The 24,445-nt window shown below is 44.6% G+C and overlaps 1 protein-coding gene across 2 annotated transcripts in view; it reads right to left on the bottom strand.

The window, feature by feature from the left end:
• The window catches only part of PLCG2 (phospholipase C gamma 2), a 953,330-nt gene that overhangs the window by 411,212 nt on the left and 517,673 nt on the right, over window positions 1-24,445 (bottom strand). For both annotated transcript variants that reach the window (XM_069638435.1, XM_069638443.1), the window contains exons 7-9: window positions 20,579-20,662; window positions 16,207-16,253; window positions 2,555-2,627 (exon numbers count right to left, since the gene is read on the bottom strand). In XM_069638435.1, coding sequence (XP_069494536.1) covers window positions 2,555-2,627; window positions 16,207-16,253; window positions 20,579-20,662 — 204 coding nt within the window. The remainder of the gene's footprint in view (window positions 1-2,554; window positions 2,628-16,206; window positions 16,254-20,578; window positions 20,663-24,445) is intronic.

The following is a 24,445-nucleotide window of genomic DNA, read 5'->3' as shown; positions in this document are numbered from 1 at the left end:
CTGAAACCTATTTGGTTACACTGGCCTCAAGGGAAGATGGGTACTTGGTCATGTGTGCAAGGCGTAAGATCCTCCAAGTGGCAGAGACAAGAAAGAGATGGAGTAAAGTAGCCACCAACGCATGTTCATGCCACCCATAGAAAAGGAAACCCTTGCTGCACCTGGTCTTCCTGTGCCCAGGATACAATGAATTTGGAAGGACTTTATTGTCAAGGATGAACGCTTTGGCAATCTAAAAAAACAAGAGAGATGTGTTTTCTACCCATTGACCGAAAGCTGAACATGCCATCAAGGGAAGCTGCGTTTCTAGGAAAAGCATGGCCCTTGCTGATGAAAGATTGCTCACAATCACATGAGAAATAAAACAGGGGTGCCTGAGTGAATACAGATAATTAGGACTAGGCATCCATCCCTTCACCAACAGAGCCCCACATTCTTATGTACATTTTTATCTTTTTGGTTTGTTTGTATGTGGTCTTTCTTAAAAAAGAAACCCACTTATTTGTTTTTGTACTCAAACAGAATCTGAAATTTAAATTGAGTTACACAACTGCCGCATTTTCCTGACACATGGCGTCATGACCAAATAAGCCTTCCATCATTTTATGAAGGTGTCTGACTAGAGCTGTCTTCAAAAGCAGAACTACATGATCCCATGTCTTTGCATTATGGCATATTTGGGAAAAAACCTGATGAATTAAAAGCATGACGAAAAAATGATCATAACCAAATTGCTGAAATGGGAACTAGTGAAATCGGATATAAAAATAAATATGTAGAATAAAGGAAAATGTGTAATTCTATAGAGATCACGCCATACGCCTCAAAACTTTGGACATCACCAGAGAAAAAATACAAAACCTTAAAATAAAAAAGTAGTAAGTAAGTAGAGCTTCTCCCATGAAAAGAGTCAGAAAAACAAGTAATACATCAAGGAAGACAAACCCTCAGGAGCCAACCGGTAAATTAGAACATAAAAACATAAAAACCTAAGCACATAGCAAAGCAAATTGACTGATTCCCGCAGAAATTAGTTTGCTTTGCTTTTCCCAAACAAAATCATCATACAATGGGTTCTTCCACTGCCCTTACCTCCCTGAGTCCTACTGAGGTCATAGCACTACCTATGCCTCATTTGGCATTGACTGGGGTCGTAGAACGACCCACCCTTCACTGGTTCTAACTGAAGTCCTGGAACTGACCGGTCTGTGCTCTGTCTGCTTGGGGTCCTCAAAAGAGATTTTTAACAATTCCATTCCATACAGTATTTCTTTTAATTAAATATATGCACCCTATTAAAGCCAACATCATGTATTTAAAATGGCCATCCTCTTTTTTTTAGTAAATTAGCCCATCTTGGTTTGTATCGGGCCTGTTTCATAGAATAAGCGCATAGACTCCACAAAGTACTCTGCATGTGACACCACTTTGCGCGTACCTGCATGCAAAATCATGTTATGCACGGTCTGCGTATTCATGGAAATTTGACCTGCAAAGTAACCTTAGGCGCAAGTAGCGGCTGGAAGCCCACGAGACGCCCCCACGCAAAGCAGATGTAGCCACATATACCAACCTTTGTGCAGTCCGCATCCCCGGCATCATGCACCCTGTCAGTACTGTGGGCCATCCCCCGCAATCATGGCAGCACCCTGGTGACACTGCGTAATGTCCCAAGTAACTCATAACTGCAGCCCGATAAAACCCCTGCAAATTATGGCTGCACCCCACCAATATGCATACGTGCACCCCTAACTTCAATCGGCACCTCAACTGCGTGCCAGCACCCCTAAATTCCTGACTGTACGTTATCTTTTGGCATTGTTTCCTATGCGACTGGGACTTTTATGTGGTGTTGGATCGCATGCTTTGTGTGCTTCCTCACATGACGTGACGTTGCATGGTCAAATCCATGAATACGTTTGTGTATGTGCATTGCTGGGCATGTAATTCCTTTGCATAGATTGTCCCTCGACATGCCCATGTAAGTCCTTGTTCTTCCTCATTCTGTGCAGGGAATGGGGAATATGCATATTCCGGACCCTATTTATTTCCTTGCGTAGGCCCTTCCCACACTGTGCGTGGAGACTATCACAGAGCACCCGACTGCACATAAAGACATGACAGACCTGCGCAAAGTCCCTGCAAGGTCCCGAAAATGCATGCAAAGTCCATTCCATGAATCGACAAAAGGAGTTTTGTGTGCTGAAAAGTATGCAAAGTCACTTTTCAGCACGCAAAGTAGTCTGTAAATCGGGCCCATAGTCTTTTATAGTATTAAAGTTGTGTTTGTATCGCTGGGAGCAGAAGGGTGCAGGGTTATGCAGGGGACCTGCAAGAAAGTCCAGCCAGCAGGATTCAGATGGGTTCAAGTGGGTGTATTCACAGATTCTCATAAGCAGCAAATAGTGGCATGCCAGCTACCAGTACAGTTCAGTGTTGCTGTACTGCACTTAAGTACAGCTCCATGATTAAGTATTGTACACATAGCCCTGAGACTTATCAATGAGTTCTGGGAGAGTTGTAGAAGCCAGCATGAGCAGCTGCTGCCCTGTACCTTCTGCTCGTGTTGTAGAAACCTCTGAAAGTCATGCAGATGCACTGCTGAAGAATCGGGCTTGTCGGTGTTCCTAAAGGAAAGAAAAAACATGAACCATGTAAAAGGCCTCCTTGTCTCATAGTAGCAACAGGATATGTCTGTTATTGAATTATCTTCCAGATTACACATGAATATCAATGGTACTCACACCACATTGCGTCAAAAATATGTGTTAATGGTCCTTTTCATTCCACCCACCCCTCCATTCATGACTTTAATTCTAGAACTATTCATCCCTTGAAAGACCCAGACTCTTGATCTATAGTAATTCCTTTACGGCCTTTGACTATCTACACCATATCACACAATTCTCCTTTGCATCCGTGTATGAATGTGCACACTCCTAGTACTCTCATGGGATGGCTTGTATTTGCAACCACTGTGGTAAGGTGGTTGCTTGACTGTCACCAAATATCTGGAGATGTGCATTCCGTAACCGGACACAATTCTCCAAGTGAGGCCTTGCTAGTGATGTGTGCAGTGATTAAGCAACCACCCCTACTCTCCTGGCAATATCTCCCTCTGTGGACCCCAACATTCCCTTAATTCTCTCTGCGGTCTCCGCTTTTAGTTTACAAGACATAATTGCCTGAACATTATGATCCTGGTTGGTTAGCATTAAAACCTGTAAGGACTGCTCACTTGTCCTAGCTCATGTCTCGCTCAGGAGGCCGCTCTGTAAAGGCTCAATGCACGACAGTCTGGTAGGTCCTACATAGTTCATTGTAGGTGCATGTACATGTATCCATGCACTGAATTAAGAAACAGCAACAGGAAAGAAACACTCTGCATGTGACAGTTGTAGTGCAGGCACTTCCTACTGTTGAGCCCTCTTTCATACTGCAGCTGTCCTCGCTGCATACATTTGGGACTTTGTGCAGACACTACTCTCCTGTTCATTGAGGATCATTCTACAATTTGCTATGGCTACCAGGAGGTGGCACTTTTCTACTTTGCATTTGTCTCACTAGCATCCATCTTGGCTTGGGTTAGCACCCCTTCCTGCCCACAGTTCAGTTGTCATTATTTAGGCTGCCTTTCCGCTATTGTTCCTTTGCAGGACTTGTTCAGTTTGCTCATCTTCGATATTGTCTTCAATTCCTAACCACAACTGCATTTTCTCTCCCCTGAAGTCTATGCAGATTATGCTTCTATACATACATTCCCATTGGAACAACTCCTATTGGAACACCATGTATTGCATGGCATTGGTCTCTCCAGAGATTCATTTACATCATAATCCATGTCTGCATCTACTGGATAACATGGTCACCAGGATTCTGACAGAATGCCTCTACCACAACTGATTATACCGTTGTGCTCCATTTACCACGTTCATCAACAAGATTACACTTAACGGTTTAAATAATATTCATGGCTCTATTTTGTCATAAACTACTACATTAATCTTCAACAATGGCAATAATCCCATACAACTACCTGCCCTACATGTATTCTTTCCCTATATCATTTCACAAACTTCCTCGCCATCCCTGAAACCAGGTTCTCCTTACACTCTCCTTCCATCTTTGATGGAATCCTCCCAGCCAATTTCTGTCTCCGGCAGAAAGGCGCATTTCACAAAAGATTGGGGTAACAGCCCTCTTCCACCGAGCAACTCATCCAAATACATTTCCACTAAACTCATTGTTAGCCCAAACTACTCCATCCTCATTGCAGTTGCGTACCGTCCACAACCGTCATACCGTAGACCTTAAGTTCGCCAATGACATTCTCTGGTCACCTATTACTACAATTAATCTTCTTTGGTCTTGTGATTCGGTCTTCCTTTTCCTTTTCTTCAACCTCATCCCCTACAGAGCCAAGTCATCCGCTCCTTCTCCCTAGTTTTCTTTTGAAGAAAAACCTCAGACCATGAAAGCACTACTTTTCAAGAAAACTGTTCCCCCCTCCGTCTTGGATGTCTTCTCCTCCCCCTGATTAGCCACTCTCCTTCTCCTCTGACCATTTACCACTGTTCTATACATTGGGGAACCATTATTGAAAATCAACATTAAAACCCTCCAGAAATTGCAATCCTTGGTTCATGCCTGAATGGCATATCCGAAAATGTTACATGTGCAAATTTGGAGAAAAACCCACTTGGCCATGTCAAATCACATTGCCTCATTCATACTACTCCAACATATTCTGTAGTGCCTGCAACAAATGAGCACAACCCTTCCAAATATTCAAAGAACCTTCCTCCATCTCCCCCAACGACACCAGCAGTCATCACACACAAGAACTCTGTCATAAAAGACACAATTTAGGAGGCAAGGTTTCTTAAATTTAGGGACACATACTTGTCAATGAATCTCCTTCTTTGACATTCTCCAAATGTACTTCTTCTCTTCCTAACAACCTATCAGGTAGCTCCCCCATTGTTGATTATGATCTTATCCAAATCACAGCTTTTCCCAACCCCCCCACCTTTATGAAAATTAATGCTTCCACTCTTTTGCTGGAATTCACAGCCTTGATCAGCCCTTTCTTTTCTCAGCACTTCACCTGTCTGCAAAGCAATCTACCATCAGTTGCCTACAAAAAAGACCTGAAGTTGATTCTGTAAAGAAGCAAATGTGCACGTCATTCATGGAACCCACCTACCCCCACCTCCATCATACTGAAAGAACAGGAAGGCACTGTGCATGACACCTGGTATTATCCCAATACCGCATCGAAGATATGAAAGACGCTATGCGCTCAGACAACAATATCGAAATTACCCTCAAACTGATGTGGTAGAAGGAAATCTGCAGACACAACTGGACATAGAAGAACTATAAGTAAAGTCTGACAGGTGTAAAGTGATGTCATGAAGAGACGAGATGAGGATGCACTGAAATTATAAACGGATACTTAAAGAATGAAGATAAAGTAAACATAAATGCTAATAGGAAGAAATCATATACACTGAGAAGATAAGTGAGAAGAAATACAGTTGATGTATACATGCAGAAATGCAACATAGATGACACATAAAATCTTGCTAAACGTGGGAAATAGAACACGGGTAAAGCAGCCATGTTGAGAAAGTGGACGTCGGTTTCCTATAGTAAGTAAATAGTAATAGTAAGCGAGAAGCCTGAAGGAGAAGAACCAAGGCTGCACAGCTGACAAGCACTGGAATACAAACTCATGCAAGAACAAAGAATATTTGTTTTGATCAGGATCAAGGATGTTGCAGCAAGAAGCAACTGCAAGGCATGAGAGGAGTTGAAGAGGATAAGCCATATATGCAGGACATATTTCTTAGATTAACTAAAGAAGTGAACATTTGCAAGTGCCAAGTATTGTACAATTAAATATGCAGAAAGCATATGCAAGATGGAGCAACCAAGGGCCAAATTCATGGACCTTTTAGCATGGTGAAAAGTGACTTTGCACTGCCAACAAACACCCTGATTCACAAAGTGGTGCAAAGTGCACTGCAAAAGTACTCTTTGCACTGTGCTAAATGGACCTAAATCATGGCGCAAAGAGTACATTTGCAGTGCTTGCACTGCAAAAAAACACTTTGCACCACTCTGTGAATCAGGGTTCAAGTCTCCAGAGGCCGAGGAGAGTAATAGCACCCACTATAATTGAATCAAATAGCACTAAATAGAAAGAAAAGATGGACACAGTCATGGTCTCCTCACATGTGACGCAAAACCAGAAAACAAGGACTATTCATAAAGCTCCAGACGAAGATAGCAATGTATCATCACTCCCTTTAAAGTTCAGAGGAAGAGAACAGCCAGCAAGGCCAACTACAATGAAGAAGCCTTGGCTTAAGGCCTAACTGATGAGAGATGGTAGGCTAAATATTCAAGTGGGCAGTTGTCTGATGTTGTTCCCTACATCTGGGTTTCATTTTGCGTACGTGCTGCTAACGGGCCGAATGTCCAACGTTGGAGGAGAGTGTCAACCAATCATGAGGGCCTATGTAATGATGGACTATACATTGTTGCTGAAGCCAATCCGCTGCAGTTATTCTGCTATTATCTGTATTTCACATAGAGGTAGTTTGAGGTGTGCCTACCAGTTAAGGGGCAGCCAATGAGGTTACTAACACCTAAATGAACTATAGGTATATATGTTCCCTTACACAATCCCTCCGCCCAAGAGGTTATTAATGTTTGTCACGTAGGATGAAGTCATAGCTGATGTGCATCAAGGTATGAAGCCTTTTGTGTAATGGGAATGCTCTGAGAGTGTGTGAGCTGCGATTTGTTATGCTCGCCAGGTTTCCTTACTTTATTGAGCTGATAATAAAGTAGTATTTTCCAATATTCTTTGAGTCTGTCCAGTTATCTGGGCCTGAGATAATTTATTTGATAATCCCATTCAGCACTTCGAACGCTCCAGGTGCTACTGCACATTTTGGTAGCAGAGGATGGTTCAAGATACAGACTCTCAGATTCTTGACGTCTTCCACCATCAGCCAGAAGACAGCAGAGTTTCCAGTGGTGAGCGGAAAAAAACACATGTGAGACGAGATGGTCGGCAGACGCCTCTTTGAAGAAATTCCTGTCGGGCCACCACGGGCCCCCGGCGCCCTGAAGGCGAAGTGGTCGATTGGGGAAGAGTCGATACTGAAGGGCTCGAACTGAACAACGGACGTAAGTAGAGGCATCGAAGGTGGCAAATGAAAGGTGAGCTTCGATTTGTTATAGTCGCCAGGTTTCCCTACTTTATTGAGCTGATAATAAAGTAGTATTTTGCCATATTCTTTGATTCTGTCTGATTATTTGAGCCTGAGATCATTTATTTGATAATTCCATTCAGCACTTGGAAGCTCCAGGTGCTACTGCACAATTATCTCATGCCCATGAATTACAAGCCCTTTGTCAATAATCCAGCATTCAGAAATTAAACATCAATCACCCCCAAATCATGTGGAATGGCACCACATCCTTGAAAATTAACAATCTGGGCTTTGACCTTTTTAGAGGCACCAAAACCTCCTTCCCCCGTGTCCAAAATAAGAATGAGAGTCTTTGAAGATTATGCAGATTTAATCTCCGTGAATTTATTTGCGACCTTCGATAAAGTGGACCAATGCTAACTACTTTAAAGACTCTGGTGCCAATAAGCTTCCTCTCAAATGGATTAAATCCTTCCTCTCTGTCCACAAGGTTTTGTCCTTCGATTCCCCTAGATTCCTGCTACAGTGTTGAGAATCTCGACTTTCTGCCGTATCCCTGTTGCTTTTCAATTTTCCTATCAGATCTCTTCAGATATTATTAAAAGCTTCAAGCTTCAGTTCAAATCTTAGGTAGATTCCAGCGCATTTATGTTTTCCGACCTTAGCCATGAAAGTGCCTTCCTCATAACCTAATTGTCTTTAGGTTCTTAGCAGGCACACACACTTCCCCATCAATCCGAAACAACAATGTTTATACTACATGCATTTGTACCTTGCACAATCTATTAATGTGCTATGGCTGGCATCTTCTAGACATCCATACTTCATCTCATTATCCCCATGCATAGGCACCAAAGTAACCTGGCGTTATGCCAGATCTAGTTTTCTCTACTGTTAATACTTTCAATGCACTGTTTATGAAAAGCACATAGTTATGCCCACTCACTTCTCCTTTTAATGTTGCCTCTGCATGAAAGCAAGGATGCACTGAACCTAACTACCACCAGCCATGTCGGCTCACTGCCCATTTTATTTTGTATTGTTTCTAGCTGGTAATTATATTCTTGTTCACATGCTTCACATCTGCATGCTGATTATGCACTTTTCTTGCATTATACGGTCACTTGAACCGTAACTACGGTAATATGTAGCCAGTGCATTTATCTGTAATGAGGACTTGTCCACCCACCTCACCTCCTCCCAACTCTCCCATTCCCATTGTGAACACTTCACATGGCTAATCTACCAAATCCCTGGGATTACTCATCCCATCAGGCTTTGGGTTTACTAACCCTGATTGTGCTATTCTCATCCCATACATCCCTGAACACAACACAAGCTAATCCCGCCTGGGAACCCCATTGCAAAACAACGACACAAGTATCCAAGGTAAGCACTCCACTTCTAACACATCTTCACTTTAATTAAAGAAAAATAGCTTCAGAAGAGCTTTGCTCCACCAACCCTACTATGTAGGTTGCGAGCCTTCTGACACACAACCAAATCCCTCTAAGTGGAGTCTTAAATTCTGCCCTTATACAATAACTGCCACGCAACAATCTATCCGCCTGTTTTACCCAGTTGAAAACACACACTCCTTCTGATCAACCCTGACACCCTCATTGGGGCCAGCTTCTGATGTTCAGAAAAGGGTGGCACCATAACTGGCCTATTTCTTCACACCAATGTGGCACACCATCTTCACTACGTACTTCATTCAACAGCCGCAACAACTATCCCAACAACTATCCCAACAACTATCCCTGCAGCAGCCATTCCAGGAAATCATGAAGCACAGCATCAATCGCTACTCAAACAGAACCACCATGATACACGCTGGCAAAACACACACTATGACCTGTTTCAGATTCTTCCCATCTCTCCCTAGAAACGTGATGACCTGCAAGACAGTGGCTCAAATAATGGTCACTTGCTGTCCAATCTGAGATACAAGCTAATTGACTCAGTAATGCTACCAAGTCTTACAGAATCGTGCCCTGCCTTGCTAAAACAAGTGAAGAAATGCCAGAAAATACCTCCACAACAGTCGCACCACGCACAATCTTCACCTCTAGATAATTCACATAGAAACACTACCTTATCGTACAGCCAGAACCGTTTCCCACACAGCAAGCTCATGAAAATTCAAACTATGGCGAGACCTCTGAACACGTCTCTTAGCCAGCCAAACAACCAAATGCACCCCTCTCAAAAGAGACACACCAACAGCCGAGGCTGCCTCACAAACAAACGGTCCACACACGGAAACCAAGAAGGAAATCCTCTTCAGTCACTGTACCACGGAAAAAGAAAGATGATGCTTACGCAGCTCTGATCATCGGAATGATCAAAGGTGGTCATCCAATAACAACGCCCCTAATATCCTTAATACAAGCGAAGAACACAAACTGGTCCTCCTAAGAAGGACAGAAACCTAGTTTAATGATGGTTGCACCACCCCTCTAGCCACACCCCTACCAACAGTCCCCGAAATCCTGGCTGGTAAGAGCAACAAAAACTGGCATGCAGTAGCCATCATTTTTCCAGAAACAAAATGCAAGAACATTGCAACACACAACTACTCCTTCATGTATCATTCTTAACACATCTATTACAACTCTTAAACAATATACTTGCCACTTTCCAAAACAAATCCTTATATTTGGTGAACTTGACTCGCGACATAACGGCACTTCAAATGCCACTGCATGGTTGTTTTTTATTCAGTATACACAATTTAAGATTACAACGATCATGCACAAACCGACACATGAAGCTGTACACATCTTGGACATCCCATGCATCTGTAAAATTGATGTGGAATCCATTACTTATAACAAACAATTCTGATCGACTACATGTCCAACACAATAGCCCCGGTCCGCCACCAGAACCTAAAGTAGATTGAAACAATTGCACCAGCCCCTTCCATGGACCCTTCATAGACCTGCTGTTAGTCAGCTACCCCAATGTAAGGTCACCAGGTGACTCTGCATTAATGGCAACATCCTATTCCAGTTGTGAGCTTTGTTTTTAATCTAGTGTGACTTTAGTCCATTTGGGTAAACGGAAGTGACCAAAATCTAGATCTCCCAGAATGCAATTGTGGGAGAATTTAAAGTAGACAACTGGGACGTCGCTTGCATGCTGGAGTCATCTCTTTAGGAGTTTTGTGGTATTCTGATGGTAAATCCGTCAGGATACCACCAAATGTTTGTAGACCCTCCTGAGTGGAAGAAATTCCATAGAACAAGGTATTTAATGCATGTTCATTCTCAGTAGAGTGTCCCCCAGACTCCTTTGTAAATTACCTTTAATAAAGACTTGGGAATGCAAAGTACTATTGAGCTGCAAACAAACCTCTTGTGTACCTTCCTTACTTCTTACCATCTCTCTCCCCCCTTGTCAACTTCCCAATCCCTCACCCACTTACATACTGGCACCCTGAAAATTCCAGTTTGTGGGAGACACCTTATAAATCACAAATAAATAAGAAAAGACTCAGGCAATCAATTCCCAAGCAATCTCCTCCAGGTTACGGATTCAATCCCATCAATGATTGGATGAAAAACAATTGGCTTTGCTACCCCAACAGATCCAAACCCATTGTCCTCCTTATTTCTAATAATTGATCTTCATTACCACCTCTAGCTTGGCACACCAACCGCGCTGCTTCACCCAACCTGCCATTGAAAGTTTACAACATTAGTTAAATTCGGATCTATCCACTTCTTTGTCCGTCAAGTCCCCAACATTGTCTCGAAAGCTATTTTCTATCTCAAAGACTCAAGAACAACCCACCCTTTTTTGTCCTTCTCGCAGGGGTGGCCAATGTCATCAGCACTGTGCTTACTCGTCTTGTTTATTGTAAAGGCCTTTACACGCTTAACAGCTATTCGTCTTTACAAACTTCAAGTTGCATGGAATCATGTAACTTGTGCTATCCTCAAATTGCCTTAACATGACCATATGAAACCCAGCCTGAAGTCTCTAAATTATCTCCCTGTCAAAGAATAAACAGTACAAAGGAAATTGATCTTTCCCATTGACGAGTTCATTAACAGAACATGCTCTGTTTACATGAATAATAAATGAATTCCATATTTTCCTTCACACAATCGCCGATTCTCCTCTATACATATTATTATGCTACTAGGTTCTGCTCAATGCGCCTTGGTGTTTGAGCTCCATCAGTGCATGAGGCTTTACTATGGAACTGCATCCTTAACCATCTGGACTATCGGCAATCATCTAATCTTCTGCAAGCTCCTAAAGACTTAACTCTTTGCAAAAGCTTGCTTACTTTCACTATATTTCCACCCTTCTCTTGTCAAGCTCCTGAAGCCTTAGTGGCATTAACAAAAACAAAGAAATAAGGTTATTAGTCCACATGCTCCTCACTGTGCAGCCCATAGTGATTGCTCAAGAGCCTCAACCTACCCAACAATGTGCCTTGGTGTGGTGACTCCCTATTAATCATTCCTGAGTCCTTTTGCAGGCACTCATCACTCATCCCTTGGCCAAATACAGTATCTCCTCATTGTGCATTCCTGGTCATAATTTCAAGTGAGCATCAATAGCTATTCCTCAGACCTTTTGTAAGCTCTCTACCTCTTTTTTGCTTGCAGGCTTTAGCACAGCGGATCCTCACTGCATTGTTGGGTTCTAGTGTAGAAGCATATGTTCTGTTCCTAGTGAAGGCATTCTTAAATTTACATTATTTGATCCTTAGTGAGACATAGCAGTGTCACAGTGAAGCCTCAAAGAACCAGGAAAGATAACACAAAGAGAGAATTGGGTTAGTTGAGGCCTGTAAGAACAGATCGTTTTTCAGCAGTTTCCTGAAGTGTTGAATCTTCAAAAGATTGCGGCCACCTACAGGCTCCCCATAGAAATCTTCTTCCTCTCAGAGGAATAGCTTAGAAGGTGGGTGGTTCAACTAGCTTAAATATTGACACATACACTGATACAAACACACATGCACCCATCTATACATACACACACACACATCCACTTAGACAGAGATATAGACACACACACACACATATATACAGAGGTATACACACAGAGATACACACACACAGCTATGCACACACATGCACAGAGATACACACAGATGCACAAACACACACAGATACACACATGAAGAGATACACACACATATATACAGAGATACACACACACAGAGGTACACACACATGCATTCACACACATTCACCCACCAGTCACGCACACATACAACTTCTATGTCATTCACACGAGAACCCAGAACATTCACAGTGCATTCACACACATGCTTGCACCCATGCAAAACATTCACACTGCATGTATTCATATGCGTGTATTTACAGGCACACCCTCGCATACATGTATAGATGCATACAATCCTCGTATACACCACACAAGCATGAACGAACAAAAAAAACGCTTGCCACCGCTGCCGCCTCCTCAACTGCTTCATAGGCCTCCGGCTAACGTGCTCCATGCAGACAGGAACCAGGAAGCAGGGAGAGCAGCCTTGTTTCCGACATGGGCGGAACGCAGGAGCTGGAGAACGACCCGGCTGCTGTCTGACGTATGCAGGGTGAAATATGTTAATGTCCACACAGTGTTGTGCGCTGAGTGGGTATTTACAGATTGTGGGTGGGCCTGGCCCGCTCAGGCCCTACCGTGTCTACGCCTCTGCTGTGATTTATGTTTTGCTGCTGGATGTCATCTCAAGATGATGTTGAAACTACTACATGAATAAATAGACTGTATTTTAGCACACATGTTTCTTGCATCATTGTGCAATATGCAAAACACATGCGGCAAAGCCTTAGACTGGACTGCATCTTTTCTTAAAGACAGAACCGTGGTGTGGCTTGCTGTGCACTCCTGCTCGAAAACGGCATTTGTGGTACTTGGAACGCTCTTTTAAATAGAAAATTAATTCCCAGACAAAAAACGCCCACCTATGACTTAAAAAAAATACTACCCTTCTCAGAGGTCAACCATAAAATCAAACTACTCCATGCACTATTCTTGAGTAAACTTGATGCTTCTAACGCTCTCTGCCTGGGCTTACCAAAACACTTAATTAAAGAAATTAGAGGAATACAGAAGCTGCATAACAGAGCAGCATGACTGATCATTGCGACACAGAAAAGTGGCCATATTTCGTCTGCTGTCTAAGCACTTAACTGGCTAGTGGCAGAGAAGTAACTCACCCTAAACAGTTCTGCACTAACCTCGGGAACTATTGGAGAAAGGGACATGGCTGCTGACCACCACTTCCTGTCCACCGCAAGCCGGCTACAATGCTCAGGTCCTCCTCAGACATGAGACACGGTCACCCTAGACTGAGGAAGAAACCGGCCACTAAGAGATCGCTGGCCACTCAGGGACAGCTTCTTAAGAATGACATTCCAGCAGACCTAAAACAAATCCAATACAGCGGCTAAGGGACTCTTCTTGAGCGACCCCTGGGAACGTCACTAAGACCTAGGAGAATACTGTTTACTTCCGCCCTTACTTGCACCCAGGATAGGTTCCCAGGGGCTAGAAGGCAATGCTGTAGGCAATGCTGTAATCCTAATAGTAACCCTTTGCTTCCCATCACTCGGTATCTTTCCACTACCTCCACGAATGCCAACTCATTCACTGAATGCACCCTCAAGCAAAAGGGGCAGGTTTTGTGTGTGGCGCAACTCTGTACAAATTGCATTATATACATAAATACTTCAAAATAAACACGAGGGTGAATTAATTAAAAGGTTTCAGCATTGTCTAGTGTTTCTTAGAAAAAAGCAGTACAGTGTTTGTATTCAAAACATTTGGACTCCTTTTCTGTGAAAACTTTACAAGCAATGCTGAAAAGCGCTGCTAAGTGTTGCACGGTCAAGATAAGGTGGTGGGCGGTGCGTTCATAGCGTTCAGTTTAGGACGCTTTATTGACGGTTGCTCGTTGTTAAAGTACTGGTCCAAAATCTCCTTTCATTTTAAAGGTACTTGAGTAAGTAAACATTTTAGACAGTTTCTATACGGACAGTGGTAACTTGTTGAATAAAAATGAGCGTCTGCCCCCCAAATTACAATCACTTAAGAGTTGGGCCATAGTGAGTGCTTGGTGACAAAGCTCTTGCTGAGGTTGGGACTGAATATGGGAAGGGTGTTTTTTCTATGGCTGGGAGTGTACCCAGGTTCCAAATGGGCATTCTATGCAACTTCTGGGCCTCTATGCGATGCAATCTGTGGGCTGCCTTTGGTAGACTTAAGGTGGAGTTGTGAAGTTTTGTAGTTAGTTTTGGGCAGGGACCACGACCCTACAACTTCACTGATTACAATATGTGGGCTGGCTAGCAAGCCAAAGAGTGAATGTTGACTTGCCAGTCCCCTCGCTCCCGCCAAGCAAGCCAAACGATGCCTTGTCAGAGGTAATAAGAACTATTGCAAGGAACAGAGCAATGGCCAAGCAAGAAAGCTGGCAACTCACATGGTAGCAGCCATCAATGCTGTACCCAGTGGCATATTTACGCTTTCTGCTGCCCTAGGCCCAAATAAGTGCATGCACCCCCACGACTTTACTCCAGCTCTGCCAGACTCTGCACCTTCACCAGATTCTACCCTTTGAACACACTTGGTCCCACCCTCCACACCCTAACATGACTTCTATTTCAGGTTGTCTAGTCTGTTTTTTATGAATTGTCTCAGGCGGTTACTCAGGCGATCGAGCAATGCCAAACTAACCTCCTGACGGAGGCAAGGATGACTAGGAGTAAATGCCCCCCTGTTAGCCTCGCACAGCGAGGGGTAGCAAGGTCGGGTAAAGAGGTGCACCCCCAGTTGGTCGACAGCTTCCAGCATTGGCTAGCAGAAAGGAACACATAACGGCGCTCCCTGCAGCCCAGCAGCAGCGGCTGCCAATGTGTTTCGCCTTGAGCGGGAGGCTCAGGGAGGTTCGGTAAGTGAGATGTAAGTATGCTTGGTAAAGAGTTGATAAGGAGAAAAAGAGAGCTAACTGGAGATGTTGAAAGAGATAAAAAGGAAAAAGGGGGTGCTGATGATGAAGTAGACCAAACAAAAAGGTGTTGCCGATCGCCTGGGTTATTAAAAATGACTGTGTGATTATGGTTGTAAACATGTAATAATAAACTGCGGCCTTGTTTTGCCACAATGAGAAGAGCTTGGTCTGGCCCCAGTTATTAAAAGAAAGTAAGCTACAGTGGGGTTGGGAATATGTTCGAGGGGTGGAGCGGACATTATCAGACTGCCTATGTTATGAGCGTGCACTTCCTGCTTCTCACAACCTCATCATCCAAGTTCTACCCTGGTGTGCACACAAGGTTCTCTGGTGTTGCTCGGTGGTAATTGTGTGGAGTCCTTTAGCCTGGACCTCGTGTTTGTCAATTTGTTCTCGCCTTGCGTGAAGTCGTTGTTCCTCCTCTTTAAAATCTGGTCGTTTTATACCCGTGTGGTCCTTTTATTCACCCTTTACCTTTCTGTTAGCTCCCTAGTAAAGTGTGATAAGTTTGTTAAGCAAATATTTGAGCGGGCTGTGTTTCACGCCGGTTCTCGGAATTCAAGCGTCTCACCGTACTGTTAGTGTGTGTAAGCAAACAGCCTCTGCACTTGTCTGTGTGCACTCCTGTGGCCCAGGCTCAGGCTGGCCTATATGGCAATAGGGTAGTGACCGAACCAAAATCACAAAATGCTAGTGTGGGCAACTTTTTGTGGTCAAAGTGGGCCACTTTATTTGGCCCATGTAGGCCAGTTTGATAAGTTACTTCACCAGGAGGCTAGTAGTTTTGACCACTGTTACTGAATAAATATTCGTTAAAATGCACAATTTGCATCACATTTTATCAAAAAACCTCCCCCTTGGGTACTACCCAAACAGTGTCATAAAAAGGAATGAATTGTTCATTTGCAACTGTGGAACACGTTTTCATTGGGGCCCTGCTGTGGCCTGGTGAACTGTCTCAATAGACGACCTTACCCAAGAATGAACACGGACGATGTGTCTTGCTTGAATTCGTCAAGTATCTGAAAACAAAATCAAGAAAACAAGTCGTAAAGGTTTATACTTTGTTGACAGTTTGCATTGTTCTCCAGGGTGCATCCAAACCAAGTCTGGGGAAAATAGATTTCTTTGGATGCAGAGATGTGATTGGGAAACAAGGCCATGTCCTGACATATTTCTGTTGCCAGGTAACAAAGCCACATGCCCTTCTCTAAGATTGCAAGCTGGCTTCAAATAATGAGCAGAACAGATTTTCTAAAGCGAATAGGTGTCTCTCTGTTGAGTGTAATTAACAGTGATAGAGTGAGTGTGAGCAGTGATCGTGGGGTAAGAGCTTACCAAGTCCCAAAACACTATTTGCTGGCGGGATGTGAGAAGTGGTGGCCAGCGCACAGAAGCGCATGTACCCAACAAACCGTTAAAAGATGTGTTATGTATGCTAGTAAGGGAGTGGCCTAACACATTGGCTCAAGTTTTGGATCTGTTACAAATATACATAGCAACAAAGAAAGAAACATCTATTTAAAACAAGGACGAGCAAGGCCAACAGTTTTGGCTTTTGTGTAGGAATGGGACAGGCATTTGCCAGGCACTGCCATGATGGTACTACCTGGCCATAAAATGGCAGCAGCTGGAAAATGGTACGAGTACCTTGGCATATGATAACAGTGGCTGGAAAATGCCTGAACACAAGCCATAAGTGTTGGATTTACCAATGCTTGTTTTAATAGGACTTCAGATGCAGGGATACACATACTGCTTCTAAATTAATTGGATGAAGGCACATTTGGTTAACACATTTGTATTATACCAGTAGCATATTTACAGCTGCAATCAGACCATTAGCTCTCATAACGCTGCTTTGAAAAACAGGGACATCACAGAACAAAGATTGATGTTACTGATTATAAGAGCAAGCTTAAAGAGATTCTCAAGGGATGTGTTGTGGGCAGTGTGGGGCAGGTTGTGGGTAGGAAGGGCCATAGAGACTAATGCTCGGTAGATGTGAAAATAACCAAACAAAACTCACAAGCTGTGTGTCCCTCCTGATATCTCATCTCTCTCCTGTCTTCACTCCACATGCCAATAGTTTCGGCTTTTAGGCAGCACTTTCAGCACCACCTAATAGCCAAAACTAAAACGGGGGATTAGGGGATTAAATGTAAATGAATCAATCAGAAGCAAAAAATTAAGTCTACTGAAATAAAAAAATATTTTTCCAAAATTAAATCAAAATAGAACCATGCATGTGTCAGAGGATGATTGGACAGAGGCCATGGCATGGCCCTTCCTTGATGCTGAATTTTAAAAAAACGATCCCAGGGGTCCCAACCCACTTACAGCCCAGGATATAAGTGAGAGAGAAAGGAAGGGAAGGAAAGGGGGTGCGTATGCTTGCAGGAGGGAATGGAAGTGAAAGACCGCTGGAGCATAGCCCAGCTCATGAATACTGCTGGGGCTGGTTTTGGCTCTTTGCCTCACTGCACACAGCATCGAGCGCTAGGAAGGAGTACTGCAAGGCACAGCAGACCACTATCCCTGTTTTCATTCTGACCCTTAAAGGGAAAAGGGCCACGATGCAACAATGCAATGCAACAATGATCGGTGCAATATACAATGTACAAAGGATATCACAAGGAGGACTACACCTAGGCCCCAAATCCCCACCCTGTCTCTTGCAATACACACGTGGTTGCAAGAGGACCATTATGAGTCATAATTGGATTAACACATCATAATGCCCTCTTCGTTACAGGGGGCTGCTTTTGCAGATGTGAATGCCTTCTGTACAGTGCATCCGGCTCAGTGAGCTGTGGGCCTATTGATTTCCTCTACTTGCCTCAGGTGCGGTTATCGCCTTCAGTGCATGCAGTGAATTTTGAGCTTGTAACTCATGACTGCCTCTGCATTCTGACACTGGTACCCTCCAGCATTAGAGCACCCTCGCTTCACCGCCCGGCCCTCGCAGCCGTGTGCTGGGCCTGCCCTCGGCATTCCCTGACTGTGCCTAATGGCGGACAGAGCTGGCGCCTGCCCATCCACTAAGTGCAAATGGCTGCCGGCTCTGTGCAGAAAGTGCTGTGACTGCACAGCTGTCTCTGCTGACCAGGGCTCAAGTCCAGGGTACACGCGGGTGGACTGAGCTCCCCACTTTTTTTCAAGGAGTCCCCCCACTTTTTTAAGAGGGCAACTTGATATGCTAATTTCTAGTGACACCATATTCAATTGGTAAGTTAAAGAGTCCCCCCACTATTCTTTTTAGGACTTGACCCCGGCTGCGGACTTTGCCCCATCGTGAGCGTGGTCTTACTGAATCACATCGCCTAAATCCTTGGCCCACATCAGAGCTTTAAGTGACGTTTGATATCGGGGTGGGGGCTCTGGAAAGGGGACGTGGCCGAATAGTGGTGGCCCCAGTCTAAGAGAGGGGCAGTTGCCTTATACAAGGGCCACCAGTTCTGCTGCAAACTATACACCATGAGCCAAACATGTACTTCGTGTCACTCTGCTCTGTTTCAGGTGGTCTTGTCTGCATACTGTAAATAAAACTCCCTCTTATTAAGTTTCTAAATAAACTGCTGTCTGTAAATAATTGTCTTGATCACTAGACACATAATCAATTCAATTACTGAGTAAATCACCTTCATTTGGTAAATAAAGGGCTCTTTTAGGGTTTCAGCTCACTGCCGTCTGCCTGTGCTCTCATAATATGTAGCTATTAACCTCCTGAAGAGAAGGGCTGATAGTATAAGCATATTCCCTGCAGAGGCCCCAGTGTTCTCAAACTAAATTACTGGCCAAAGACCGCTCATGGAGTTAACATATGCTTCACATGTTCTACCTTGCCTTCATCTCTCTGGTGTGGGGCACAGAGTATGCCTGGGGAATACTCCAGTTCCAAGTCTGGCTCATGTTATGCACCCTCCTCGATAAACGTAAGAGTCATGACCCAGGATGCATCAACATTATCACCAATGCACCACACGCGCAGCCCCAGGGTGTGGGTCCCACCTGGAGCGCCTGGGAATCTTCAGCCAGTCCTAATATCACCCACGTGCGCACCTGTGGGTAAGGTGAGAAGGACGAATAGCACCAAGGGAATCTGCTTGGTGCTTTGTATAAAATGAAATAGCATTTTGGGAACATAAGAACGAACGCGCATTTTTATGTAAGACATATCTGTGACGGATATTCAAGCCTGTGACCCTTCTGAGCACATAATGCACGCCGGCCTTCCTGCTTATTTCATTTATGAAAGCACCCTAAAGTTAAAGTGACGGCAAACTACGAGCCATATATCTCATTTGGTGAGAGTTAACCTTTGAGAGACAGGTGCTTTCTGCCATACTTTAGCAGGCAGACGGCTTCCATGCATGTATTTTTTGGGCAGTGTGTTAATCTCTCCCTACCGCGCATCAGCCTACAGGCTGTTGGCAGTTGACATTGCACCAGAAGCTTACTTGTGGGCAGCGCAGGAAATGGGCCGGAACGGCACTCCGGCAAAAAATGTGTTGCTGGAGCCCCGCTCTGTCCTTCAGATCCAGGGGGTCACAGACACGGCACAGGTCCCAGACACGACTCTTGCAAATCCTGACCCTCATGCGGAGTCCTCTGAAAGCAGTCTGCTCGTTGTACTGCAGGCTGCTCCCACTACGCAACCCATTCTTCAATGAGCGTTCAGAACATGCAGTAGTGTACTGGACTGTACTGGTGCCGGCATACAGGAACTGCCGAAGACTCACATACAGTGTGTTGTTGGCTGTTGAAACTGGTGTATGTGTCCTGCATTTTACAGACATCTCTTTATTAGGGTGAATATTGTGACCAATCAAAACAGAAGAGTCTATTATTCCCTTAAAAGGTTTTCTTAATGTAAGACATGTTTAACATTTAAAATTGTGGACATTATGTTGTTCCCATAATTCTCTTTGCTTTTATGCAAATCGTCAGGATTGGGTTCTATAGACAGATACTGTGTTGGCAACCTGGCCTGGGGCCACACCCCTTAGCCCCGCCCTCTCCTTCCAAAAGCCCCGCCCCTCCCAAGAAGTGACAGTTCCCCCCAATAAATGTTTTCCATTTCCAGCATTTCTTGTGGGGCACTGGCTCAGAGACAGTTTTTTGAGGTTGTCGGGGCACCCACAAACCATAAGAATGCAGCTCTAACACTTTTACTCCAGCGGACCACTACATGCCGATTCTTCCCCGAATCTGGCAGATCTACTGTGATTCTCGGTCACATCTTGGGATGTGCCTTGAATCCACCACCTCTGCTCCCTGCCCCCTCCACCTCCACCCCCCCTCGCCCCGCCCCGCCACGCACACTCACAGCTCGTGGTATTCTTACCGTTTTCTGCTGCTCGTACATGAGCTTCTTATAAAACAGATGGAATTGCTCAAAGCTCAGGTCCTCCTTGGGTGCTCCGACTTCCTGGGGGCAGAAATATCACCATTAGAAACATCTTTCAATAGAGAAACAGTACTGAGAACATTTGTGTACAAACTTAACAACAGCCTCCACTGAACATCAAAGCAAAATGGCTTCTCTTGGTCTCAGGGGCGTTGCTGGGGGGGGCTAAGGGGGCTATAGCCCCTGATCTTTTGGTTGTATCCCCGGATAGAATCTCAGGAGCTACAGCCAGAAGCCTAGCTAGCCCCCAGTCCCGACAGTTCCGACATCAGCTTAGCCCCGGGTCTTTTCCAGACCTAGCAACTCCCCTGCTTGGTCTTGTTTTAACCCCATTGAAATGTGCACCTTGAACTTTACACCCTGTGCACCTATGAGCACTCAACCCGCCTTCATTCATCTGAGGCAGTCCCGGGCATGAATAGGCGATATCTGGCATTTCGAACGAAATAGTTAACAACGAAATGAATTCCATCAAGCGTTTTGCAACAACATTTTTACCATCAAATGTATGTGTGGGTTTAAGGGTTAATTTTGTTTGGGGTGGGTTTGTATTATTGGTAAAAAACAGGGGATTTGGGGGGTGACGGCCAATTATTTTTTTTTTACAAAAAATGCATTCGCTGGGAAACATTTCGATGGAAAACTTTTGATGCATTTTCTTTTTGTTACAAACTTTTCGATGAAAAGACCATGGGCCTCATTACAAGAAGTGCGGAATGGGTTTAACGGCGCCGGTAATGGTGCCGGTGCCAGTAAACCCACTCTGCCCTATTACGAGGTCCCCTCGCGGGACTCGCTCTGGACGTCTGGTTTATCCAGACGTCCAGAGCGGGTCCCACGAGGGGACCAGGGAGCTAACAATGGGCCCGTTTGTAATGGGTCTGTTAGCTCCCTCCCCATTCCCATTGAGCCCTATGGGGGCTCGTATGGGAATGGGGAAGGACCGGGCCTGGGTTCCCTGAAGGAGGAAATACCGGTCCCTCCATACTCGGAATGGTCCGGTATTTCCCCATTCAGGGAACCCGGACCCGATTTTGGAAGCAGCCATGCCCTTATTAAAGGCATGGCTGCCTCCAAAGTCGTAATGAGGCCCCATGACTGACTGGCTATCCCCACACAAAGGGAGCCGCAAGACACTGCGGGTGAGTACCAGCAATTGTTCTAAACATTCAATTCAGACTGTATGTACACTCAACTACAAAGATATTGGATGGCGGTGGTGGGGGTGGCTAGATACACCTGCTTCTTTTCGACACATCTAACACGAATGTCGGGATAACATCAGACAAACACATTGTTAACAGTTTTGCATACAATTATTGTATGGTCTGTTCACAATCTGTTCAATGAAGACAGGAAGGCTCCCAGAGCATAATTCCTTTTTCACCGAATATCTACTAGTGATAAAAAAAAATCCACAAACACACAGTGGCCAGGATCCCATCATGTTCGTGGATACATCACAACTCCTCACCACTCCCCAAGCCATCCACTCCCCACCCTACCTGTGACTGGGTGATGCGATCCCTACCGTTTCCCCCAAGATTGTTTCGAGATCCCTTGCTGACAAGTTGCCTGCTATCTCCCTCCCCTGTTCTTAGCTCCCCACCCCACTCACTTCTCTGCTTTCCTAACCACCCCCGCCGACTGTAAAGCGCTCAGTTGTTTCCTGAAGCTAGGTCTGTGCTCAATAAATACCCTGCTGAAAACAAACCTAACCATTATCACTCCCTGATCCACCAACACGTAAAGCTGCCTCCAGGCCCTTGGGCATCGTTCTCCTCATAACCTCAGCCTGTCTCTGCTTGGCCTGTGCGAGAGAATTACTTTGGCATGTCCATCCTTGCCTTTTCTTGTGCACCTGAGCCTGCCACTTCCGGGACCTGCAGGTGAACGTCAGTTTGCAGGCACGCGGGGCCTCAACGAATGTGCCTTGGCATGCGTGCATCTTGGCGCTAGAGGTGTAATTCTCTTTCTCTTAATTTGGTTAATCATGTGGGAGCTCCCCTGCAAACTTTAGGATAGCATTTTGCTAAATGATCCCACCACATAACTGCGCTTCACTTTCTGAACCATAATATCAAGTGTGGGTGTTGCTCCACACATCAATCTTCTGTAGTGTCCGTCTCACTTTATGCTAATTTTCAATACGATATGAGAGATGCAGTGCCCTATTCCGCCTTCAACACCACCACCACCCTTTATTTCATTTAGAAAATATTGCTGATAATCTGTGGCTATCAGAACAGCATGTGGCTGACCTACGGATGCTCGTCAATGGCGAAGGCCAATCAACCAATTATCCAGCAATGGGAAGCGCATCTCACTCTATGGCAACCTCTCTTTTCACACAATCTTTCACGCCCTAAAGTCTAATGATAGAAGCAAGGATGAAAAATGTCCTGTCTCTTCTCAGGTTGATGTTTAGGAGGTTGCACCCAACACACTATAAGGCATGACATCCTTTCACAAAAAGCTGCAAGATTACTCATATGGCAAAATCCCTGAACCCTCCCTCAGTGGGAGAAGGTTCCTATACAAGTACAGCCTTTGCATCCAGTGGATCATGGCTGCCGTCAATGCGACATTCAGCATGAATGGCTCCTGCGATAGCCCATAGAGAACATATATCCTGAGAATACTCAGACATTAAAATAAGGACAACTACTGTTCTTCTCTTATCTTGTATCGACAATTGGAAAACCTCAAAGACGCCCTCAAAATGTGTCCTTATGAGAATATTTCAGACACGAGCAGGGATTGCTAGCACTTAATGCACTGTCTGTTAAACACCCACATGCTGGGTCTGGGTGCGATTAATCCGTGAGGCTGACAATACAAGTCTCTGGGCATGACCTTCACCTTTTCTGTTTGTTTACTTCTAGGCGCAATGAGTAGTAGTGACATCGCTATGTCAGACTTTCCATCTACATAACAAATACACATCCCCTGCATTTCAATCATCAAATGTTACACCTAATTGCTGACAGTGTTGGTTAAAAAAACACTCAGTAATAAAGTAATGTGCTCTCCTTCCTACTTAGCTACAGAGCTGTATCTTCATTGAGCATTTGTTAGGCGCCTATACAATGCAACAGTGTTTCCAGACGCCACAAGGCAAAGTGAGGGGGAACAAGGGGAGTCATTAACAATGGCAAAAACAGTAATTATACAATTGTAGTCCTACTAGGCCTTGTGGCATTCGGCCGTGCAAGTACATTGAAGAGAAGTGCAGGCGATAGGGAAGGGCGGGGGAGGGAGCAAGGTATGGGCAAGTGCTGGTGGGGGCCCGGGAGGGAAGTGCCAAGGGGTGCCAAGGGAGGAGGCCACTGGCTAAGGGCTATGGCAGAGAAATCCCAAGGGTGGTATGCACAGTACATTTCATTGGCCCTTGCTCACATCTCTAGTGATTGGCTGAACTTGTTTAACCTTACTTTGCTATTTTAGTCAGGGTAAAGGCATCCCTAAATAGAAAAAAATTGACTTACTCTGAGAGAACCTCCTCCCAAATATTGTGTTAATTAAACTGGATCTGCAGGATGTATATTTGACGGCTGATGTTTGCAGTCAACATTATAGGTTTCTCTAGGTCGATCTCACAGTAAGGGAGTGTGCATTCACTTGCATTCTGTTTGGACTTCCTTCAGCTCCTTACTTCAACAAATTATTAAGGTCTATGGCATCGTTCCTGCATAGTGTTTATGTGGAAAACATAACTTAAATTCCAATGTACACACAATCATAATTATGGAACGTGGATTCCTCGCCTGCTTTCACATTGGTTTTATTCCTTCTTCAGACATA

Source organism: Ambystoma mexicanum, chromosome 1q, assembly GCF_040938575.1.
Source record: "Ambystoma mexicanum isolate Mex_15411 chromosome 1q, UKY_AmexF1_1, whole genome shotgun sequence".
NCBI classification, from domain to species: Eukaryota; Metazoa; Chordata; class Amphibia; order Caudata; family Ambystomatidae; genus Ambystoma; species Ambystoma mexicanum.
This window is presented reverse-complemented; position numbering and strand designations above follow the sequence as displayed.